Source organism: Cynocephalus volans, chromosome 13 (genome assembly GCF_027409185.1).
Source record: "Cynocephalus volans isolate mCynVol1 chromosome 13, mCynVol1.pri, whole genome shotgun sequence".
In the NCBI taxonomy this organism is placed as follows: Eukaryota; Metazoa; Chordata; class Mammalia; order Dermoptera; family Cynocephalidae; genus Cynocephalus; species Cynocephalus volans.
Genome location: NC_084472.1, coordinates 70,768,615 through 70,794,560, shown reverse-complemented (window position 1 = coordinate 70,794,560; position 25,946 = coordinate 70,768,615). Strand labels below are relative to the sequence as shown.

Below are 25,946 nucleotides of genomic sequence, written 5' to 3'. Positions count from 1 at the left end.
ACGAAAGACAAACCAAACTTTAAAAACTACTTCTGCAGAACATGTTCCAGTATAGAATCAGCAGACTGCCACATCAGAAACAAGGCTTCTGCTTCACAATTATTGTGGAGTAAAACCTCAATGTCCTGCTGAATTTCATAATGACACATACATGGTAAAGTAAAGTGAAGATAAATGGTCAGGATCCCTTGAGGCATTCGGAATCTTCCCCAGCATTCGATGTAAATATGCACGTCTGGCCAGCTCCTCCTTGGTTACTGACTAATGTAATTGCGTATGTGTGTCCAGGTGTCCTGGGTTATTGGACTTAAGTATAAAGGACGAGTGGCTCTGTCCATAGTGCCCCCCGCCCCTGGGATGCCCGGGGGGACAAGGGGAGAGGAAGCTCTTGCTGCAAGCTACTGCAGCTGCTGCTGAGGAAGCTGAGGATGCTGAAGACTAAGCTCGTGTCATCTGCCAATGGCTCCTCAGATCTTTCCCAATTACCTAGCTCATGACCTGCACATGATGTGTGGTGACCCAGCCTGGCACGTGAGGGGTCTGTGACCCAGTCTGTATAACAGGTTTGAAGGGTATGAGCCCTAGCCCAACAAATGGAAATCTAAAAGTAGAGTAAATTAGATCTTAGTAGAAATCTGGGAAGTGTTACAGAACTAGTGTGAGGTGACTGCTGGGTCTGAGATGTGTGCCTGCCAAGTTGGAAACAATCCGCCCCCTAGGCCAGGCTGGCCTGAACCGCTGGGGTGTTGGGGGGCGGATGGGATAGAAGTGGGTACCCAAATACATCTGGTCTCAAGCACGAGGTGCACAGCTGTCAGGAATTGGACGCAAGAGGGGAGCAGCTCTCTTTCCCACCACAAATGCAGCCTTGCAGTCTCACTGTGATAGCTTGAAAAACCTGTTACCTGATTCCTTCTGCATCCAGTGGCTGGCACTGGCAGGAAGTCAGTAAATGTCTGTTAAACTAAAACGAGGTAGCTATTTCAGAGAAACGCTGCCCACAGTACACCCCAGGCACATTATCACCCTGATGACCCCAAACCTCCCTCTAACAACCTAACCTCTTACTAAAACTGTTTGCAACTGAGATCAGCTGGTCACCATTAACAGGAAACCCAGGTGTAAATAGCTAAAGCCATTTCTTCTATTCAGACATAAAAAGTGGAGTAAAACAGACCTGGGTCCAAACACTAGCCCTGCCTCTCACCAGCAGTGCATCTTGAAGTTACTCAAAGCTGTCTTTGAGTCAAAGTTTCCTCATGAGTGGAATGGGGCTGCAACACTGAGATACTTCTCAGGTTTTTGGTGAGGGCTACACCAAACAGCGCACATCCAGTGCCTCGGAAAGCATTTGGCCTCAGGCACCAGCAAGTGTCAGTGCTTAGCTCATGCAAAAAATAATTTCAAAACAAGGCAACGTTCCTAATTTAAGCAATGAGAGAGAGAAGAAAGGCCTAACTGCTGAAATGGCTACTGCTGTACAAAGCCTCTTTAACAGCATGAAGCTGTTAGAGTTATGGCAGAGTTTTGGAAATTAATTCATTTCTGTAAAGACAGGCTGAGTAAGGAGGTAGTCTGTCTATATGGTTCTTTTATGATAGAGACAGTTTTACATTGTGAGTATGTATCTTGTCATACTAGTATGTACTTCTCTTCAGATGAACCATGAAGAAAGAGATAAAAAGAAAAAGAAAAGACTTTTGCTCCAGGGACTTTGCTGGAAAGGTCTACGAGACCCTCGATGTATCAAACGGGGCAACACCATCAGCAATTATCAGTGAGCCTGACGCTTTGCTCAGTGCCAAGCGTAGAGAAAGTGAAGGAAAATGGTCAGGGCCCCTCAGATGTTCAGAATCTTGCCAAGCATTTGATGTAAAATATGCACGTGCGCTCAGGTGTTCCTTGGTTATTGTCTAATGTAATTGAGCATGTGCACCCAAGTGTCCTGGATTATGGACTTAAGTATGAAGGATGAATGAATGGCCCTGATCCGCAGGGCCCCCTGCCCCTGGGGGGACCACAGGGAGGCTGCTACTGCTGCTGGAGGCTGTTGCTACAAGCTGATGCTGCCCGCATGCCCTGAGAGGCCACCACCGCCTCTGCTGCCGCTGCTGCTAGTACCGCTGAGGACTGAGCTCATGTCACCTGGCTCCTGGAATCTTTCCCAATTACTAGCATAGACCTGTGTGTGAGAGGTCTGTGACCCAGTGTGGCATGTGAGGGGTCTGGTGACCCAGTCTGTACAATGGGTTTAAAGGGGCTGAGCCCTAGCCCTGACAATACAAATAGAAACTTAGTATAACTAAAATAATGAAATGTTTTGGCTTTAGTTATGAAATGCTTAGCCATACAATTAGCGTAGCTATGGCTCTAACCCTACAATTGGCGTAGCTATTGCTTTAACAATACAATTGCTGTAACCCGGCAATTGGCGTAGTCCTGTAGCTTTACACCAAGGAACTGCCCACAAAGTGGTCCTAAATCCAGCTCAGTTAAAGAACACGACTTCATCTACACGTGGATTACGGGAGGTTCCACAGCCAGAAAACAATGGGCAGGTGCATACAAAGTGTCCACTAGAACAGCTGGCTCAGCCAGGTCCACAGTGGTTAGAGTGGTTCCAGCTTCCTGCCAAGTGCACGGGCAAACCCCAGCAGGTGCTTGCAGTGACCAGAAGCAGCTACTACAAGTATTTCACCTCCCTTAAGAAAGCCTTTGGGCTAAATTAGACAGTGATTAAAACCAATTAATGTTGGCACACAGTGCTATATGCCCTGACAGGAGAAGTTTACAGAAAACACTTAAGATAATTTTTCTTGCAAATGACTCACTTATGCAGATCAATTATCTACTTCATTTTGATATTTAATTAACATTCTAAGTTCTGAAAAATATGACAAGCTAAACCAAGTTTTAATGTTCGGTTTCTTACATTACAAGCTAGGACTCAAATGGAAGTTAAAATGGAATAGATCACTTTCTAATGGAAACATTTCAAACTAATTTTAATGGAGGACTACTGCAAACATTATTATTCCAGCTATATTAATTACTGAAAAAAATCATAAGATTAAGAAACAGCAAAGCAGTTTTGTTTTCTAGTCACATAAAACACAGGAATAAGGTAAGGTATGCCTCAGTGTTGAACAGGAACACACACACACACACACACACACACACACACACACACACACACACACACACACACACACACACACACACACACACACACACACACACACACACACACACACACACACACACACGAAAAAGAATAAGACTTAAAGAATCAGCAAAGGTGTTACAAGAAAACCCACAAAAAGAACTAAATGTAAGGAAGCAGCTATGTGAAGTCTCATCACATAGGAGATATAAGAAGATTATTAATGGATTTGAAACTAGATTTGCACATCATCATTACATCTAATTTTGTGGTACTAAAACCTCAGCCCCTAAAAGACAAATCACGAATCAATGAGATAGTGTATGCATCGTCTAACACATGCCTGCAGGTACTCAGAGCTCAGCACCTCCATTAGACTGGAATTTGGCTGGAAACACCTCCTCATAAAATGGCCCCAACTACTGGGCGCCCCCTGCCCCAGCCCCGTGTCACCCTCCCTTCTTAATCTATGTGTTTTTTTACAAGCTATAGAAGCTCTGTGAATTGGAGTATGCACTGTACCTGGTAGGCTATTTCTTCACAAGTGGCAGCCTGCGGCTGGGGAGTGTGGCTCACCAGTATCACTTGTGGGGAGCCGGCTCCACCTTGGCCTGAGAGAGATGGATCCGTGAGCAGTGCTGGGAATTGCTGGCCCTGGCAAAAGGTTATTACTATTTTAGAAGTTGTAACATTAGCAAATCAAGTCAAGATTTAGAAGATCTTTTATGTTGCAGCCACTTCAGAAAACAAGCCAGGAGGTCCTCAAAACAAGAAATGAAAACTCATGTCCATTCAAAACCTTGTACACATTCACAGCAGCATTATTCATAATAGCCAAAAGGGGAAAGAGTCCAAATGCCCATCAACTGATGAATATATACATAAAACTGGAATATCCATATAAGGGAATATTATTCAGCAATAAAAAGGAATATTATTCAGCATTATTCATAATAGCCAAAAAGGAGAAACAGCTCAAATGCCCATCAACTGATGAATATATAAATAAAACTGGTATATCCATATAAGAGAATATTATTTGGCAATAAAAAGGAATAAAAAGGAATGTACTGACACGTGCTAGAATATGGAAGAATCTTGAAACACCATGCTAAATGAAAACAGCCAGTGTCACAAAGACCACATGTTGTATGATTCTGTTTATATGAATATCCAGAATGGAAAAATCCATAGTGACAGAAAATAGATTAGTAGGTACAGGGGCTGGAGTAAAAATTCGAGGGGTGAGGGTGGGCCTGGGGGAGGGGAGAACCTGGAAGTGGTACATGAATTTACTTACATGATGTAATCTAAGTCACTTACTTTTGGTTTGTACTATTATTTGTGCTCTATTTATTTCTTTGCTAAATCTGGTTTACACTGAGGTAGAAATTACAAGAATTTGTATTCCCCAAGTGCACATGACCAAGTGTTTGTGCCTTGGCTGAGAGGAGTGAGCATGTGTGTGTGCACACTCACGTGTGTAGGTTAACAGTACAGACTCCAGCCCCCACCGCCCCACCAACTGCTTGAATACAACATAATGCCCTTCAGTAAAGCTCACTGACAAAACTATATACTGTACAGTCATTAAAGTTTTGTGTTGCTAAAATTATTGATAAGGGAAGATGTTCACAATATAAAAAGAAGGAGAAAAAGTTTATACTAAAGGAAGTATTACACTAACTTGCTTCTGTAAAAACTTAAAAATATGTATCTGCATATATGCATATAAAGGTTTGAAAGGATACACTTATCAAAATGCTAACTGTGGTTCCGCCTGGTTGTTGGAGTAAAGGTTTGTTTTTTTTACTTTGTTTTTCATACTTTTCTGTATTGTATTTTACACTGAACATATTACTTTTTTTAATCAGAAAAAAACCCACTTCAGTTTTTAAAGAAAATGTTCAGAATATACATTGAAGAAAGAATAAATTAATAAAGTTCCCAAAGATCACTTTTTAACAGTTGGACAGCTGCTGCTCTGAGGGCACTGACCTGAGAGGTGATGTTAAGTGTCACCGTGTCCAGGCCCCCCGACAGCATGCCCTGAGTGTCGGCCAGTGTCAGCGTGACGCTGGCGTCTCCACCCACACCCGACGAAGACATGACCAGGTTCTGCGTCGAGATGGCCGACGGAGACATCGGTGTGGCTGAGGGGAGGCTTCCGCTTGTGGCATTAAGTTCTACAAAAGAGGCGAAATGAGAGGATCAATGGGAAAGCTAGATAAGTCAAATTTTAAGGGCATGGGAACAATGGTTTTCATAAAGGAGGTTATCTGTAGTAATGAGCATTTACATTGCCTAAGCTTTTGAAATTGCATCGAGGAAATCATAGAATCTTTAACTGTAATCCTATGGCATGGCTTTTCTTAGTTTCTAAATATCTTTACACATGAGCATACTCTGCCTCTTAAGTATAATATGGAATAAAAATAGGAATAGAGAAAATGTGAGCCTGAAGTCCCAGTAGCTGTCACTACTATAGAGTGAAAACTCAGACAAGAGTCCCCAGGACACTGTCCCTAGCCAGGACTGAAGAGACCAGCTGAAGAAAGGAATCAAGTGTGAGCCGCTGAGCTGTGACGAGTTCCAACATGTGGTGTATAAATGTGGCTGTCTCTGCCCATTTTCTCACTTTCGATACTCCTGATGTCTACTTTTAACTACAAGCCATCAAAATAAACCTCATGTAATCCTTAAAGTATTAATTTATCCTGCATGACATCTTAAGTTTCTTTGGAAAAAAGCCTAAACCTTTTAAATATTTTCCCCTTGTAGCCAATAATAAGAGAAAAGAAGATATCTGGGACAGAATCGGGCAAAAAAATGCCTTTTCTTCTACACAACAAACACTCATGCACCCCACCCCACCAGCACACGAGACAGACTTAGGAGATGATCCAAGTCCTAGCAAGCATCCACAAGGACAATTCAAAAGCTTTCACCCATGAGCACAAACACACACGCACATCCGCACACCACTCCATCCCCACAATCTACTCATCCGTTCATCTCAGCCACGTGTGTCAGCTGCGTGCTAGCTGCTGAGGACACCATCATGACAATGCAACAGTCAGGTCAAAATGCTATTTCCTGATCAGGTTTAACAACAAAAACTCCTGTCGATACGTTGCTGTGATTTGTGTCTCATCAGTCCAGAGCCTTTCCAAGGAGTCAGGGGCCAACAGGAAGACCAGTTACTTATTAATAACTGGAGATCTCCAAATACAGTTGCCCCACAGACCCACACTCCACGAGTCCCACACTGTGCTGCACAGACCTGGAATGTTCCAAAGCAGTACAACATTAGCAGGCTGGATCCCACGCACTGCAGCAGCTGCTGCGGCACCACAGGCAGCTAGGCCAGACCCCTGCCTGCTCTCATGTCCTGCAGAGTGGATTCCTCGGCCGCGTGGCTGCAGGAATGAGGAGCGTGGGTTTGTTGAGGATGTCTGAATGCGCAGGGCACTCCAGTTATCATTGCAACAGTCTGCTGCAGTCTTCCTAAGCTTCCCTCCACACACCCTCACGCTTCCAAACCAGCACGCAGAGATGATTTTAATGGGAGTGGATGAAGATGAAGAGGAAGGATGCTGAGGACCATGGTGAGAAGCAGCTGCGGGAACTGCTGGTCAGTCAAATTCACCAGGAGAGGCTGGGGGCAGGTCTGGCCTACCCTCCTGCAAGTAGGCAGCTGTCACAGCGCCCTGGGAGGGGAGGACAGGGGATGAGAAGCATGTGCCTGGGAGTCTCACCCAGGTCACACATAGAAAGGGCCAATCAAAAACAGCACAGAATCCAAACCTCACCCTAATGTCCAGAATAAAGGGGCCAAACAACCCTCTCCCCTTCCCATCAGTAAAATACTTCTGACTTTCTAGTGATTATTAATGTATCAAAAGGTCCCAACACTGTGCAACATGAGAAATCTAAAGAGAAAATACAGGCCTGTCTGTTCATTCAAAATGAATCCTGACACAAAGTTCAGTGAAAACTCTAAACAACTACAGATAATGTCAGAGTACGTATGTCAACTCAAATGGTGAACCTTTAATAATGTTCCTAATCCAATGAGCTTTCTACAAACAGGATGACACCAGTTCAAGTAGAACTATACTCAATATGATCGAAAAGAACACGTGACTAGAGTAGGGAAAATTTGAAATTTTCTTACGTGTGTAATTAAATAATTACAAACTTCAAATAGCTCTTAATTATATATTTGTTGAATGCCCTAGAAGCCACAATTTTAAATTCAAATGAAATACTCTTAAGATGAAAATCAGAATCCAATATTCAAGTAAAGATAGTAAACGAATTTATATTCCATTTATTTTTCTGAAAACAGTGTTCCTCTAGGATACATTAAAGCAATCTGTCTTCATTTTGTTTCTGACTCAAAAAAAGTAATCTTTAAAGGATTAATAAACTGTATGTTAATCAAACCCAACACTCTCTTAAATCCTTGTTGAGATAAATTTTCATAGCTTCTAAGAAAAAAATATAACTTTGTAAGGTTTCATAGTAGTTTAAAAGATACATCAATTTTTTTCTTGAGATTAACAAAAGTGTGGGAAGGGAGGAGGTGGGGGCACGGCAGTCTGGCCGTTCACTCCCAAGTATCCAGATCACACTGTGTTGTAACCTGGAAGTGTGGATAATGTCCTCCTCAATTTAACAATGTATCCACAAATGGGAAATGTTAAAATTTTTGAGCTATTAGACAATAAGCAATTGATTAAATCTAGAAGAAACTAAGGCTAAAACAACCTTACAAAGAACTAGTAAATGAAGAATTGGACTTTCCTTTCACTGAAAGAATTCAGTTTATTCATCAAAATTATCTCAAATTTAAAAGTGGACTAAGGTAAGAACAAAAAGATAATACTAATTTGAAATAAATTCCTTAAAAACCTGTGCTAAATTTCAAGCCTCTATCAATACTACTATCTGCCCGAGAGGGTACTTACACCACACCAAAACAGATCATTTTTTAGGAAAACTATTTATGTCAGACTTTTTAATGGATGTTGGCAGGATCATACATCTGAACAAAAGCACGTGCTTTTATCCTGCATGTGAAATTTTGGCTGATTTCCTCACTTCAATTTACTTGTAAATCCCTAAAAGGTAACACACTGCTTCTTTCAATGCCTTCAATTAAGACGCAAAAAGCCAGAGTTAACCTAGAAGCTGATGAGCCTTAACCAAACCTTGCTTACATAAAGAGTTAAAAAAATAGTAATAGCCACATGAATACTTATTATGTTCTGATATAAAGGACTAGCAACGTTAATATTATATGGCAATGCTGTCAGCTTTTCTTTTAGTTTTGATCTTAGAAGAGCTATGTTTAATTTCAAAACAATGTCATTTTAATTTCAATTCTTACTTGTGTGGCCTAAAGCTAGATCTGAGACTGACTTTGACTCTAAGATAAATATTGCCCATGAAGATGCAATCTGTTGACTGCTGCTACAGAGATGGGATCAGCTACATAATTATAACTAGTACAAATGGGATATGCAAATCACTCTAAAATATCTGCTTAATATCAAGGACTGAGGAGGTCAATGTGTGAAGAATCTCTTCCTATATCCAGGATCATTCAAAGATACCAAGAGGTACATGAGAACAGAATACAACTCAGCTGGTCATATAAAATTAATCCTGTATTAAGAACAGCTGATATTACAATACATAAATGTTCTTTAATTATGAGTTCATTATTTATTTTATGATGTTACTGAATTCTTTGAAAAACATTTTATTTTTAAATTTAACATATGGGATGTAAGCTAAAGTAGCATACAAAAGAGAGAGAAAGAAATTTTCTCAGCTGGCCCTAAAACAAAAAAAAAGCTTTAAAATCTATAAGAAAAAAATTAAATTAGCAAAAAGGGTACATTGCTGTTTTTAAAGAAACTTCAGTTGTACAATACACAGGAACCTTGCACACAGCCAAATGGGAGCAGCTCTACTGCCCTCAAAGATCCCTCCCCTGCACACAAGATGCTGGGGTGAGGCTCTTCAGTATGTCTGTGGAGTCAAATTCATAGGTAAGACACCCACCGCCCACCTAGCCAGACGACAGTCACTTAAAGAAACACTGGCAGCCAAACAGAGCCCTCGGAGTCCGTGCGTTCTCACTGCACCCAACTTCTCTGCTACGTTCGAACATCCCCAATTCTGAAGTAAGTAATCTACTGCACCAGCAAACATCCAGGATCATCAAGAAGCACAAAAAAAACATCTACCACTCTACCTGTCTTTTCATCAATCTGCCAAGGACTCACTGGCAACGTCAAGCACAGCTCCCAGGAATACAGACTCCAGCACCAACAGCCACCTTGCTCCTCGGTGAGGCATGTTGGGGGAGCTCGAATTTTTGCCACCTCCAGAACAGACACGTGTCGGCAAGTGACACGCAGTCACCCTGGCCCACATATGAGAAAAACATCTTCATATTACAATAGGAGCCATACAGGGTGGGAAAGACGATAAAGTCATGGTTTGTGATTAGAATTCTCGAGATGATAACCAAGAACACACTGTCTGATCCTTACACACACACACAGGAACAAACTACACCTTTTTAGAAAAAGTTTGCAGAAAAAGTTTGCTATGTACTTAATAGTACATGATGTATTTTGGACATTTTACCCATAATAGACTAAACCATAACCTGGAAGTCCTATATTGTAGTCAATTATAACATAAAACAAAACTCACCTTAATTGAAAAACAAAACACAAGGCCTCTCTTATTTCAAATTATTAAGTAAAAGAATTAAGTTCTATGATCCAGCTTTTTAGAGACCCCAAATTAAACAAACCAACTGATAGAAGAAACTGGGAGAGATTCAAGTAGGCCAAGTAAGCAACACAGGGCAAAGGGCATGGTGGAGATGACTGCTGGCGAGCAGTCCAGATCTGGACCTGCGTGGATCTGCCAACATATGATTCAGACAAAGCTCTCAGTCTACCTTTAACAAATGAGAGGGGTACGTAGGAAGTTCCTCTGAGGTCCTGAGAGGCCTGTGCATCCTTGCTTCAGCTAATGGGCCTTCCTCAGCTCAGAGGCCACACAGAACCATGCCACTGCCTCGAGAAGAAATGCCCACCCCATTCCCAGACCTTCCCTCAGCTCAGCCAGGACTTCAGAGGAGTTGTCCCCCAAGGTCAATCCCCTGTGATGCGCTCTCTCAGAACTATCATCTCCCCTCTGTTAATTGTTACAACTGTAATTTCACATTTATTTATGGATTTTTCAAAAAATGTCTGATCCTAAGATCCTGAGTGCAGTGGGACCCTGCTGAGCTTGCTCAGTTCTGCATTCCCACACTCCACACCACATAGCAGACACTACAATCTTTTACTAAATAAATTAATTACTGAATAAGAAAGCATTTCAATTAAGCATGAAAAAAGTCTAGCTTTTGGGTACAAATACAACTGAAAATTTTTTCCCTCAAAAATTGATATACAGAGTTGGAAAATAAGAAGGCTAAGAAAAGAACAAATCTGTACGAAGTAAAGACAACTAAATAGATATGTTATCCTAAACTGTTAACGGTTACTTATGAAACTTATTTTACTTGAACTCATTTATTAATAAGAAGTTTATTTTTTATAAAAATATATACCTCAAAATCTTAGAAAACTGCCATCTTTTAATTTTGGTGTTCTGCTATCAGCTGGTATGAGGAAATTCACAGTGAAGGGCAGAAGCCATGAGCTAAGAGGAACCTCCAGTGCCAGGTCAGAAAGCAGCAGCTTTACAAATGGAGTCACCGAAACACTAACTTACTTAAACACACAATGCCTTGTATATATTTGAATAAAATTACTTACTTCCATTACATAAGGTATAATTACCAACTGGCTGATAACTCTAGAAAGAATTCTGTATCCTAGAATCACACATAAGCCACTAATCCTCATGGAATGATACTGCGTGTGACAAGACACACAGGTGACACATCTGTCATGCTAAAGGACAGCTTAATTCTTTCCATTTACTATGTACAATGGCTCTTAACTATGATATCTTATAATGTCTTTCTTGGCTAAATCATGAGCCGCATACCTGAAGAGTTTAATGTTGCACTCTGTGAGAGAAGCTGGTCATTGCTTATTGTTAAGGTGGCACCTGTAGACTGATTATTGATGGCAGGTGCTGACAATCTTATGCTTCCGTTTATTTCACTACTTCCATTAGAATTGTGTTGAATAAGATCTTGACCTAAATGGAAATTAATATTGTGATATCTGAAAATAACATTCTAATTTACATACTGGCAAGTGTGTTTAAACATATAATAGCATCCTCAAAACTTTCATTTTTAATAATATGTATAGAAAAATTGAAAATGCGACCACAAAAATACATTTTCCCAAATGGCAGTATTTGTTCACACTTTTGAAGCTATTAATTATTTTCAAAATACTTCTTAAGAGTTCTAGTTTAATTCAGTAATTTAGGCACTTAAAATTACACACTTCGTTGAACAAAACTTTCACTGAATTGAAAATATTTCCAAATGTAGTCAACTGCCAAGGGTATCAAAAACATGTTTAAATGGATCTAAGAGACATCACCAAACATAACAAAAGCTCCCTTAAATGACATCCCCCGACTGCCGAGACTTCCCTATATAGCATGATCCGGCTCCAGCCCCGTGCACACTGACTGCTTGCAGGTACGCTCAGACGTGCCTGTGAAGCACTCCTACCACAACACATTCCCTTCTGGTTCTAAACTTGCTTATGCCAGCTTTTTTAGCTACAGTAATAATAGAACATGATCAAATAGTATGGAAACTGGAAATGACTATGTGAATTAAAAAACCTATTGAAGTTTCAAAGAAAACCAAACTGAATGCTTTGGAAAGACCTGATACAGACAAGATGCTTCAAAAATTCTGCTGTCAAATTAGCGACACAACTACACAAAACCGAAAAGAAAAAAGCATCAAAAGAGAAAAGTATGCTTGCACTGTGATTGCTTTATCGTTATCTACACTCTCATGCCATTCTAAAATAGAAACAAGAAATGAAACTATGCATCATGGGCATGAGTACAGGCAAAATTTTTTAAAATGTAGAAGTATTATTATCAGAGCAGACCCTATTCAAAGGATCTGTGAATGGATGTTCAAAGTATGTAGGTATCTCTTTTTTGATTCCCTATTTTACATTGCTTTTAATTAATAACTGGGCTGAAAAAATCAGGTGAGAGGACTTTTACTGTATGTACAAGACAATCAGGGAAGCCAAAGAGCTGTCCTTGCACCTTACCCAGTGTTTAATTTTTTTCTCCAAATTCATGGATTCATAAACTGCTACAATCTATAAGACTTATTTAAAGTAATACTTGCATTCTCTAGTGTTCACAAGCATTTAAAATTCTATGCACTAAAGGAAACAAGTACATCCTACAAAATAGTTGAAGATTTCTATAGAATATCCAGATGCTTTCAACAGGTGGCCATAAATTAAATGCCTTCAGCAGCCTTTTCAGAACGGGTTACGGAAATGTTGACTTGAGAGTCATGATAGACAATTCTCACTCTCCATCATGATAAGAAGTGAAAAACAAGAAATCTTAATCCCAAAGTTTGTATAAAACTTATTTCATTAACTGATTTAAAGTTTTCTCCTAGGATAAGCCTTTAAAGCCAAAATTTTAAGAAATTAGTTATATTCATCTATACTTTAGAATATACTAATAAGCAATAAAATAACCAAATGGCCAATAATAGGAAAACATAGGAAAGACAGAAGCACAATCCACAAGCTGAATAACATATTTTATGAACTACAAGCAAGAACCAGGCATTATGTGTTTTTGATAGGATCTAGCAGAATGCCTCATATACTAAGGGTACTCAAAAAAAATTAACTTGATGAACAAAATAACCTTTCAAAAATAACTCTTCTATATTTCCAACATTAAAATTCAGATAATGAAATTATAATGAAAGGAGAAAGGTTACTGAACTATATAAAGTTCAATGTTAATTTTTGTTGTCCAATAGCATCTAAAAATCAATGCATATTATTCAAAAGCAAAGCTCCATGTAAAAATGTTTCCTCAAATTTCTCATATACTAAAAGGAATAAAGACACCTTCATGAAAAAGAAAGCTTTTCGTTTTCTTCTAAATACCTTCTCTTTCAATTCCACTACTAAGTTTTGCAGGAATCTCACTGAAACAGAAGGAACAGGATCCTGGAAGGATGTCACAGTTGCATCTTGCACAGCGTCTGTCATTATTCTCTGTTGTGAGGGAACACAGCTGCTTCCCTCCACCACACCATATCTGCACACAGTAATTCTGATTCTCAGCGAAATGTTTTTATTATTTTTAACAACCTCATAAGGTAGTTACGAGGCTTAAATGAGTTAACATTTGTAAAAGTTATAAATTAGAATAATGCCTGGCACATAGTAAGGACTATAAAAATTTTTGTTAAATTAAAAAATGAAGATCTCATAGCTAAGAATCATATGGGCGAAGGACACCTGTAAAATATTTGGATAGGGCACGCTATCAGACTCTCTGATATGTACATAAGGATCAAGGGAGGGGCACACAAGGAGAAAGCTGGACTGTGAACACCGCAGCCCTCGGGCAGGGAGTGAGTGTGCTCGGTGACTGACCAACAAGCAGGATTTGTTTTCCAATTTCAAGTGAGCTTTGCTGCCAAAGAGTATTTTCTACATGCTTATCTATTTTTCAATGTTGTACCATATTTAAAATTTTTCTACATAATCTGAGTAGAATTCTGAAGGCCTAAGATAAGGAGAGTACCGTGGGTATCTATGATGTCCTAGTGCACACAGTTTATACCAATGATATTCCTTTAGTTTAATAAGCATGAGTGATAATCATGAAGCTATGGTTTTTGCTCTTTACTAACTAAAAAATACACGATAAAAATAACTGACTCTAAAAATTAATCAATTAATTGATTGACTCTATTCAAACAGGAAGTGACATAAGAAACTATAATTTTTAATTTCTGGTATTCAATTTGAACTGCAGCACATTATTTTCATTAAACTTGAATTTCTCACATAAATTATAAATATTTATTGGGCACTGGCTTTATGCAAAGCTGAGTGTTGTAGAAAAAGAGATATAAGTAAGACATGCTTATATTGCAGTGAAAGGATGTTTAAAATATTAATTTACTAACCAGAGATAGTCAGGGTGATTTCCTGAGGAGACCCCGAAGAAGACGTAGTGGTGGGTCCAGCAGCCTGTGCCAGGACCTGGCTGAGACTCGAGTTGTTAATGGTCAGGGTGATCTCATGGGGGACACTGGAGGTGGACACCAGACCTTGCGAAGTCATCACTTGAGTGAGATCTTGGGTTCCTGATCATCATTACAAAGCAAAACAAAGTTAAGCTAAAAAAAAAAAAGGAGCCATTTTATATTAAGATTACTTTAGTTAAATTGTTTCAAAAAGTGAAAGATTCAAAATAAAATATTGGTCATCTCTAGTTCCTTCGTCTAAAGGCAAGAAAGCCTCATGATGAAACGGGCAGCCAGAATGAAATGGTAACTGTGACTGTGGAGATCCATGTGTGCAGACTGAATCAGCATCACAAATTGTGAGATAAGCTTGTTTTATTCTTAGGACAGCTGATTTACCTGGCGTGCTTTACAAAGAGAAGAAAGCAAAATCATAATGTCCTAAAATCAAATATGTGACTCTAAGCAAGAACCTCAACACCTCTTACCACTGCTGCTAGTGGTCAGCACAGAATCCTGCTCAGACAGCGGGCCAATGGTCAGGTTAGCAGACGTCACCGTGGGCTGCAAGGACAGGCTAGAGAGAGGCTGAATGACCACACTGGCTGGGACTGTACTGTCTGGTGTCTGTAGAGAGCTGTTCTGTGGGGCCAGGCCAGGCTCCCCGGTGAGCTGCTGAGCAAGCAAGCTGCCCTGCTGTAGCGTCTGCTGCAGAACACTTGGATCAATCTGAAAAGCAACAGGCACTTGCAATGAGAATTTCATGCTTCTTTGTGACACAGACAACATTAAAGCACAGAAAACCACGGCAGGTGCCCTACTTGCAGTGTGATGTTATTGATGCTCGAGGCATCGATTCCAGAAATCTGAACGTTTGGTCCAACCAAGTTAGCAGCCAACTGTAGCTGGATGCCCTCGAGGGTGGCCAAGCTCCCATCTGTCAAAGACACGGTCAGGTCACCTCCAGCTGGCCGGAGAAAGAGAAAGGGAATGACTAAATATTATAAACGCTTATCAATATGGCTTAGCTAAGGAATACTAACATTTACTTTATTCCATACACCTACATTATCTAATTTAATCATCATAAAACAAACCTTGTGAAATAGATAAGAATATTACCCATTTTAAACATATCAGTAAAGTGTCTCCCAGAGTTTCCACTGACCAGCCCAAGGTTTAAAACAACAATAACTGAGTGGTGGTCAGGCTTCAATTGTGCCAATCACAGAAACAGAAAGGCACACAGGACATGGAACCTCTTTAACAACTGCTGCACTGATGCGTAACTGCACAGATAAACCCCCCTGGCTAAAATTCAATATCTTTAAATCACTATGTGATCCAATAACAACTGAAATCTCTACTACATTAAAAACAATGTTAACGAGTATTTATAAATTACACACCTCCCTACTAAATTTATGAGAAGGCCAATGGAGAAAGAAACAAGGTTAAGCCCATTAAAAACAAAAGCTATACAAAGTGCTAAGGTGTTAAAAAGCAGATGTGGTGGATGAAAGAATGAGAAATGGAAAGGCAATTATGTCTGAAACATAAAACAAAAAAATGAAGTTCCAGTTTTCTCTACTGCCTTATAAGGGAGAGGCTCCAAGAAGAGAAAGCCCTGCTGCTGGAAAGGAGGTTTTTTCGGTTATAAGAAGAGATGAGCGTGGTGTGTACCACAGCGTGGTGTGTATCAGACCTGGTGTTTACCTGACACAGAAGCAGGCAGGATAGCTTGGCCCACCAGTCCTTGCTGAAGCAAGTTTTGGTCGAACTGTCCTGTCAGGACAGAGTTGTTCATGATGAACACATTAGGGTCGGAAGAGGAGGAACTGAGGAGGCTGACGGGAGGGAGCCCTTCAGAGGAACTGCGAGTTCCAGGCTTTCTAGCTTTCTTTGGGTCGGGTTTATAATGAAACTGCATATGAGTCTTCCTTCGGCCCGAAGTCCGGAAACGCAGCTCACAGTGCGGGCATTTGAAAGGCTTTGCTCCAGTATGCAGCCGCATGTGAACTTTCAGACTTCCCTTGGTGGAAAATGCGTTGCTGCAGACGTGACAGCTGAAGAGCTTCTGACCTGTGGAAAGCCCAGCCAAGAGTCAAGGGAGGCGATGACAGACACTACATCCAAATACACCCAGTCCAGTGTCCACGCCAGGGCACAGGGCTGACTCCACAGACGAAAGTGCCTTCCAAAGAATCCCTCTCACCTGAAAGATGTCATGGATGTGACAGACAATTGTTATAGAAACTTAACAGTATAGTGTTTGCAATATGATTTTAGTATTGCTACAGCCCTTTGAGGTTTACAGCATCTTTAAACCACTGCATGGTACTGCACCTTGACAGGAGCATCTGACTTGGATTCATCAGTAGCTAGAAGGTGGGGTGATTAACAGCCCAGCTCTGCACTGCTGTCAGTTTTCTTTGGTTTCAAAAAACTCTTGAACGTCTCAGCACCTCTTTATTTTCTCCTCTGCCCAACGGGGGCAACCAAAATGCCAGCACAGGTAGGTACCACCACACCTGAATAACGAACAAAGGAAAACTCCACTATGGGGACACAGAGCAGTGCGTCTAGGATGACGACCCTAGATCCTTAGATGCTCTTTTCATATTACTGGGTGTCACAAAGGCCGTGAAGGCACTGAGTGGCATTGGCACCGACTCTGCCCTGGAAGGACTTCTGAGGGTAGAAAAACTTCCTGGTTTTCTTTTCCCTCGACTGGCCCGGGAACAAACACTGGATTTCACCAGGGATGACACAAGATGCACAAAATGACTAGGGAGGCCTATTACTGGAACACTACTCTGGGGTCCTCAGAAATTACCTTCTCATTTTATAATGGAAAAGAGGCACTGAAAGGCATTTTTCACAGACTTTTCTTTCTATTCCTATCCATGTATCCTACACTGAACTGCTAAACCAAGTCAATGACAAGGCAGTGTGTGCTGGGCACCTGCCGCGTAAGAGCCCGCACACCAGATGGTGGGGTGCAGAGAGAAATGCAGCTGGCCCCTCCCCATCCTCCACAGGCTCACAGCCTTGTATGAGAGAGACAAACACAAGGAACATAATGAAACAGAAAAACTGCGTATACAAGAGTCATATCAAGTAAGTTCATGTATCTATTTGGTTCCAAATATTAACCTATCAGGAAGGAGTCTTAGGGCTTCACAAGAATGTGTGAAATACTGTTTGCACTTGTTTGTTCAATTCTGCTCATAACCAAAAACTAAGAATATAAATCAGTTTGATAATCATAATCCTATGAATCACAGCAATAATGAATGACTCTCTAATCACTGAGTTTACTACACACCAAACACTTTCTAAGCTACTTAAATGTCTTAACACATCTAGACTGCCAATAAGGGAAGTACTATTAGCTTCGTTTTACACACAAGTAACCTGAGGCTCAGAGAAGCAGCTTATCTGAGGGCATGAAGCTTACAAGTTGAGCACAGAACCCACACCAGCAGAGGTGTGGAGCTGGCCCCATAACCCCTAGGATATCCAATGCAGAATAAAAACAAAGGTTAATATATTTTGATTGGTGCAATTAACCTTCAGTTTCTCAAATTAGATAAAGAAAAAGGCCATGAACATTGGAAATTAATTTTTCCCTTCGTAAGATTTTCTCCCCATATAAAAAGAATTAGGACCTAATAACCGTCATCACATTTGCTAAGTCCCCAGTTTTACCAAACCTCAACAAACCCAATCTCTTCCACCTAAGTAAGACTAAGAGGTAATCTTTTTAACAAAGGAATTTAAGGCTGAGTAAGAAGAATACAAAACAACTCATAACTCAACTTTTCAGAGCTAATCCCTTTTTCTTAGTGTTATTTAGACCATTTTTCCTATGTAAGGAATAAAAAGTAAGCTATGTCTTCACGGTTCCTGATTTTTAAGCTTTCTATAACTTTGGCGCATTTATGTGTGCAAAATACACAAGAAAAAAACATATAAAATGCGATTGTAAGGTGCCAACCATGATACAGGCTCCCGCTCCTCACCTGTGTGTGTCTTCACATGGCAGTCCAGCGTGGATTTGACTGTGAAACTCTTTCCACACTCGTCACACTTATATGGCTTTTCTCCAGTGTGGATTCGAACATGCCTGTTGAAAAAGCATTTGCAGTGAAGTGTTTTTCTTTTTAATTATGTACACATTTACTAACAACTTCATGATTTGAAATTTATAACTAACTGTATAAATACAAATTATGTGTTACTTTCTACTGATTAAATCTGCCCAAATGAAAATTTTGAGCTTGACTCTATCAAAAAAAACCACCATAAACAAATCCAAAAAACAACAAAAATATCTACAAGACAAAGGAAAACAGGGCTAATTTCCTTTAAAGCCAAGAACTCTTATAAATCAGCAGGAAAACAACCAACATCAGAGGAGAAAAATGGGCAATGTGCAGCTTATAGGAGAAGAAATACAAACAGCCAAAAGCATATGGAAAGGTGCTTAACCACACTTACAATCAAAGGAGAGCAAATTAAAATAACAAGATATCACTTCCCCCATCCTGGAAGCTGTAAGGCCTGGGAACAGGCATTCAGAGACTCTGGGGGCACAAACATATGACCCTCTGAGGAACCCTCAGCACTGTGCCAAGACTCACACAGGGGCAGAGGACACAGTCGCTGGACAGTCCTCCCAGGAATCAAACACGGAGGCTCAATGTTCACCAGTAGGGGCTGGTGAAATAAATTCGGTATCCCATGCGACAGAACACAGCACCACCATTAAAAAGAATGAAATAGGTTTACAGACAGTGACAAAGAAAGATGCCTAAGACTCATCAATATGCAAAAATTAAAGAAAAAACAGAATTGCAGGACTTAATGTTGAGCTATCTGTAGACATTTCTGAAACATAAGAAACTGTTAACCATGGTTATCTCTGGGAAGCAGGACACACTTCCATACTGTTTTGGTTTTGTTTTACTATAATATGTACTCAGTACTGGAGGCCAAACCTTGAACTGCTTTTTAATGAAGGCTAGGACAAGAAGAAGATAACTCAGCTATTGGGTTGTGCCTTGCTTGTTTTCAGGTATAATAGGCTCCCATCCTTTTCACCTTTGTGAGGGAGACATCATTAGAACTCAAGAACTACTTGATCATGTCTTGTCTCTGTGTACTTGTAGGCCCACACCTGGTAGGTCTACACTGGCGCGCAGACTGCAGTGCTGTCCCCAACACCTCTGCATGGCACCCTTGCCTGGAGTAACTTTCTCACCTGTGATTCCACTGCACCTACCACCCCCACCAGTGAAACCAGCTCTCAGCTATTCATCAGCTCCTCCTGGCCACATACAACTGCTGGCCAGGGTACAAAACACCCAACTCTTCCAGTGTTACTCCCTCGATCCTCTCCTTAGTCTAACTTCCCACTGCTTTATTCCTCAAACTCGGATCACACCATCAACACACAGTACATGATTCAGAGAGAGCATGCAGGACGCCACGCTGCTCTAGTGGCCCACGCAGTCCAGCTTCATTTGGGCTTTCTCTGCCTGTGACTTGAGTGCTCACAAAATGAGCACTTCCAACCTAGTGGCTGCCTGATAACTACCCGTTTCCTGCATCACCTGCCACCATGCTGTGGAGTACTCTGTGGAATAAAGAGAACAAGGAAAATATGCTATTTGGTTTTCTGAAGCAGGCTGCTATATTATTGTCCATCATAAAATCTTTTTTTTTTTAAAGATGACCAGTAAGGGGATCTTAACCCTTGACTTGGTGTTGTCAGCACCACACTCTCCCAAGTGAGCTAACCAGCCATCCCTATATAGGGATCTGACCCTGTGGCCTTAGTGTTATCAGCACCACACTCTCCCAAGTGAGCCATGGACCAGCCCCTCCATCTTAAAATCTTAACAGTTCTTCCTTTATTAAACTGCTCTACAGCTTTCACCCATTAGTTCTATCTCCTAGAGCAAAAAATAAGTGTCCGCCTTATGGTATGTGGAAGCTCTTCCAATGTTTTAAGAAAATGTTTATACTTCGGTCTTCTTTTTTCCAGTCTGAACATTCCTAGAGCTCCTATTCTAGGTCTCCTTCCACACTTTGCCACGTGTCTTTTTTCCAGATTCTTCACCATTCTGCAGAACTTGATCACACGTATCAATCAATGCTATTTGGCTTATCACCTCGCAACATCTCCAATCAGTCCCCAACTGTCATGTGCGTGTGTCTGCCCTCATGACACAGGCCAGCCGTCCTCTGGGGCAGGACAGCTGCTGCCCTTCTACAAACCTGCAAAGCTCAGCATCCTGTCTTCCTCAGTAAATTAACTAGTTTACATTTTTTACTACTACCACAATCATAGAGAAATAAGCACCAGCAGTCTACAGAGAAAACAGATTTTCTAATTAACATTCGGCATGAGCTTATGATACAGAATTAACACAGGTGTAAAGCCATACACTCAGGTAAGAGATTAGCCACTGCTTAAGTAACAGTAGATTCAGAAATTAACCTGCCTTACTGCAATGAAAATTATCAAATGAAGACATGGAATAATATATTTTCAAACTCCTGAACCAGACACCCTGCACAGAGTGCAGCAGTGGGTCTTACCGCACTAAGTCGCTGGGCTTCTTGAAGCTCTTGGGACAGTAGGTGCAGCAGTTGGCGTGCTTGGGCTCCGCCTCAAGTTCCGCGTGCTTATCCTTCATCTCACTAATGCGATCTTTCTCTGCGGCCGACTGAACGAGGACCTTTTCAGACACCGTAGCACTTTCCTGGGGCCGAATTTTGGCTAACTGGGCTGTCTCTTCCTCTGTGAAAGTGATGACCTCAGGACGAGACTTTCTCACTGCATTTCTGTCAGAATTTTCTTCCTCTTCTTCCATACCCACATCTAAACAAAATATAAGAAAAGCGATCAGAATCCTAGTAAAAAACTTGTTTTAAACAAAATAAGTGAATTAAAACTAAATATGTACATAAGGTTAAAACGAATAACTCAGTTAAGCTAAATCTAAGATTGGGGGAAAGAACTGCTTTTCTTCCCTGCACTGTTTCATTGAGAAACTAAGAAAGATTTAGAAGAAAACAGCCAGGTGAAGGATAGGCCCAGGCAAGCGACGGCCCAATGTCAGGAATATGCCATGACTGAAGATCTACTTCACCCTCACTGAAAAACACCAGCAAGCCTGGAAACTGTCAGTGTCCCCGCAAGCTACCAGTATTCATAAATGCAGACACTCATTTATTAATACGGGCAAAAAATGAATTATCATCAGATAAAGAAAGTCAGAAGCCCCAAAATGGGAGATCAAGTTGATAAATTAGCAAAGAGTCCCTAATAAAAAATACTTACTATATAGAAGAAAATAAAACTTAAAAAAAATATATGTTTAAGTATTCTCTCAGTGAAACATAAGGATATATTTCAATTCTTTAAAAACAAGAATAAGCTGCTAATAAAATGTAACTGAGAAAGAAAATAGTTTGGCTGAGAGCAGGGAGGTCATTATTGCATGAATGACTTCAAAAAAACTTAAAACTCAGTAGAAACACTAAATAGCACAATGACAGTGGTTAAAACCCAATTAGTGAATTAAAAAACGAACTGGATAATTTTTCTTAGAACATAAAGGGAAAAAAGATGGGAGAGATGAGAGGGAGGAAGGTGGGATGGAGAAAGTCAGCCATGGAGGTTAAGAGCCAGGAGATTCATTATCTATTTAGTAGAAATCCCAGAAAAAGAAATAAAGTGAACTAAAATTCCACATTATATCAAAAAACTTTGAAAGATCTGGGGGCAGGATATAAACAGTGGCCTTCACCAACAATGACAAAGAAATATGGAGATAACTGTGTTAAAATATGTTGCATAAGCAACACAATCAATATAGTGCACACTGTGAGAGCAAAAAGGACAATGAAATTGAGCAGAATAAATACAAGATATAAAACAGGATGGCACGTGTTAGGCCACACAAGTTAAATGTCACAATAAACCTGAATGGATTCAATCCCTATTAAAATAATCCAGGTTTGGGTTAAACAAAAGAATTTAACAAGTGACTCTCTCCTATAGAAAAGAGAGTTCATATAAAGGTTTTCCCCTCAATGATCCAAAAGAAGAAAACAAGATATATAAAGCTGTATGTGAATATATATGTAGTAGCATGATGAAGCCCTATAGAATCCCCAAATCAATCCTAACAACACCGATGTGATAGTATTAGAAACTTTATTAATTGACAGGAAGGAATAGGTTATCAGATTTAGAGATTACATGTACTGGCTGATTAGTTAGCACTCTCCACACTACAGAGTTCTAGAAATAATGCCTGGATGCCCTATATTCTTTAATTCACTTGAAGGAAAAAAGTTACCTTCTTTTTATTCTTTACTAAATTTCATGACAGAAGTACCATCAGATTGAAAAGTCTGAACAATTTCACTAAGCACAATAGTTCAGAAACTTCAATATTCAGAATTATTTACTGAGGAAATTAGATGATCATCTTCTCCGGCAATGGATAAGTCAGAACTTTCATTATTTTAAAATAGGTGGACAAAATTTAAAGACATACTGCTCAAAATATAAGAGAAAGCTACACTGCTATTATTTCAGTATAGCACATCAAGAACCCTGAGGTCAGATGAATACAAAGTAGGAGGAATAAGCAACTGGGGAGAGAAAGCCTCTGAGAACGTGTGGTCATCAATATGACATTCACTCAACAGACACTGAGCACTGTGTGAGGACAGCACTGGACAGAGCATAGGCCAGAACCCAGGCCCCACAACATGTTCACAGACCCGCATGACTCACAGGTGTGTAAGAACTAACACTGATGTAAAACGTATTTGGTTAATAACCCTCAAGCCAAGCACCTCCTCCTTCTGTGTCTCCAGTTGCTGGCACAGCAGAGGGTACTGTCTGGTGTCTCTTCATGTGCTTTTTACAGTGGACTGTGGTCCGGAAACCCTCCTCACAGAAGGGACACTTGTAGGGCTTCACACTCAGGTGCGTCGCCATGTGCCGCGTGAGGCTGCCGTTGGTAGTGAAAGATGCACCACAGATGCTACAGCTGAACGCCTTCACCCCTGAGAGGACAGAAATGGGACAACACGTGGTTGGAAACAGCCACATTTCATCACCTTCATATCAAAGACAGTCAAAAGCAGAGATGCACTCAGTAAGCCACAAAATTAAAGACAGTTTATTTGCTATCGTTTCTAGTTCTCAGGAACTGAATCGTTTTAAGAACATGGAAACTGACAGCACGTCTTACTTCATTTTTTACTGAAATTAACAGCCTCCAAGAAGTATGTTTCCCAAAACAAATCAAGTCCTCTCTGCTCTCAGTCAGTTAAACTGACAACATATTTTTGGGTTATACCAAGTAATGTTTTTTCAAATCCATCTTTCATCATCCCAAAGAAAATTACTTACATTAGGCCCTAGGGAATAGCCTACAAAGTCTCCATACAGCTCTACTTTCTTCCTATCCCTGTCTTTCCTCCCACTGCTCCTTGCAAAAGTCTTATGTGGCCTCTCTCTGCCTCCTAAGCACCATGTGACCTGCTCTCAACCAACCGACAGACTAGCCCAGAAAACTTTTCCTCTTTTTGTTTGTATGTTTCTAAGCAGTAGACCTTCATTTTCAGATAAAGCCTTATATAAAATACACACTGATATGAAACACGAAGATCATTAATATATTAAATATACTGAAAATATTTTTAAAATATATTAAACATATTATTTAACATATTATAATATTATTTAATAATATTTTAATATCTTATTATGTAATATATTAAAAATAAATTTAATTGCAAACCATACATTTGATAAAGATCCAAAAGTCAGAATATATTTTTAAAAAAGCTCTTAGAACCTAATCAAAGTGAGATAAATAACCTAATTTAAAAATGGGCATAGGATTAAAATACACATTTCTCAATAAGTACAAGAAAAAATGCTCAACATCATTAGCCATTAGGGAAATGCAAATCAAAACCACAATGAGATACAACTTCACACCCATGAGGATGGTCACAATAAAAAAGACAGACAATAATAAGCACTGGCAAGAATGTAGAAAAATCAGAATCCTCATACATGGCTGGTGGACATGAAAAATAATTTAGCCACTTTGGAAACATTTGGTAAACTCAAAAGTTTAAATAGACTCATCACATGACCAAGCAATTCCACACTGAAGTAGAGAAATGAAAACATGTCCACACAAAAACTTGCACTTAAAAGTTCACAGCAGGATTATTCATAATGGCCAAAAATGGAAACAGCCCAAACATCCATCAACTGAAGAACAATAGATGAAATGTGGCATATTCACAGAGTGGAACATTATATGGCCATACAAAGGAATGAGGTACTGACACACATCACAATATGGGTGAACCTTGTGCTGAGTGAAAGAAGCCCGTCACAAAAGATCACATACTATACGAATCCATTTACCTGAAATGTCCAGAACAGGCAAACCCACAGAGACAGAGATAGATCAGTGGGTGCCTAGGGTTGGGGGGCACTGAGGGGAAATGGAGTGACTGCTAATGGGTACAGAATTTCTTCTGGGTGTGATAAAAATGTTCTAAAATTAGACAGTGGTGATGGCTGCAGATTTCTGTGAACATACTAAAACCACTGAACTGGACAGTTTAAGTGGGTGACCTGAATGGTATGTGGATCAGTTCTCAATAAAGCTGTTATATTAAAAAACAACAGGCATAATTTCCACACGTAAGGCAGACAGTGACCTGTGTGTGTCTTCTCGTGCGACTTGAGGACACCGGAGGAAACAAAGCCCCTCCCACAGAGCTTGCACTTGTAGGGTTTCTCTCCCGTGTGCGAGCGCACATGTTGCTTCAAGTGGCTGGACTTCTTAAAGCCTTTGTTGCAGTATTCACACCTGCAAACCAAACACGCAGAGCTCAGTCCATATCAGTTCACAGCACGATCACAAAGACAGAAGAAAGGCAAACTAGCTTCACCAGCAACTGTTAAACAATCGGGCACAACTGTTTCAGAAACTAGGTGTGCTCGCCAACATTTAAAAAATTATAATACAAAATACAAAACATTTGCAGCAATAATTTGTTGGATCAAATCCTGCTCAGAGTATTTATAGTCTTAAATGTGTTTTATTATTTAAAAACTAGGAAATCCTGTAATAATTCCCCAGCAGACATATTTGAGTAGTTAGAAACTTTCTCTAAAGGTAACAGGAAGAAATTTTATTACATGCTGTTTTCTTTCTTTTTTTTTTTTTTTTTTAAAGATGACCAGTAAGGGGATCTTAACCCTTGACTTGGTGTTGTCAGCACCACGCTCACCCAGTGAGCAACCGGCCATCCCTATATGGGATCCGAACCCGTGGCCTTGGTGTTATCAGCACCACACTCTCCCGAGTGAGCCATGGGCCGGCCCTGCTGTTTTCTTTAGTAAGTCATTAGACACTGTGAAACCTTCTATTGCTTCAGGGCCTGAAGCTAGAC

At 40.2% G+C, this 25,946-nt stretch overlaps 1 protein-coding gene across 4 annotated transcripts in view; it reads right to left on the bottom strand.

The window, feature by feature from the left end:
* The window catches only part of ZNF236 (zinc finger protein 236), a 124,418-nt gene that overhangs the window by 12,028 nt on the left and 86,444 nt on the right, over nt 1-25,946 (bottom strand). For 3 of the 4 annotated variants that reach the window (XM_063076788.1, XM_063076791.1, XM_063076790.1), the window contains exons 18-28: nt 25,209-25,360; nt 23,313-23,525; nt 21,039-21,321; nt 18,455-18,558; nt 16,146-16,511; nt 15,251-15,396; nt 14,918-15,158; nt 14,370-14,549; nt 11,255-11,410; nt 5,162-5,349; nt 3,686-3,817 (exon numbers count right to left, since the gene is read on the bottom strand). In XM_063076788.1, the coding sequence (XP_062932858.1) occupies nt 3,686-3,817; nt 5,162-5,349; nt 11,255-11,410; nt 14,370-14,549; nt 14,918-15,158; nt 15,251-15,396; nt 16,146-16,511; nt 18,455-18,558; nt 21,039-21,321; nt 23,313-23,525; nt 25,209-25,360 (2,161 nt within the window). The remainder of the gene's footprint in view (nt 1-3,685; nt 3,818-5,161; nt 5,350-11,254; nt 11,411-14,369; nt 14,550-14,917; nt 15,159-15,250; nt 15,397-16,145; nt 16,512-18,454; nt 18,559-21,038; nt 21,322-23,312; nt 23,526-25,208; nt 25,361-25,946) is intronic. The other variant, XM_063076789.1, reaches the window with a different exon arrangement.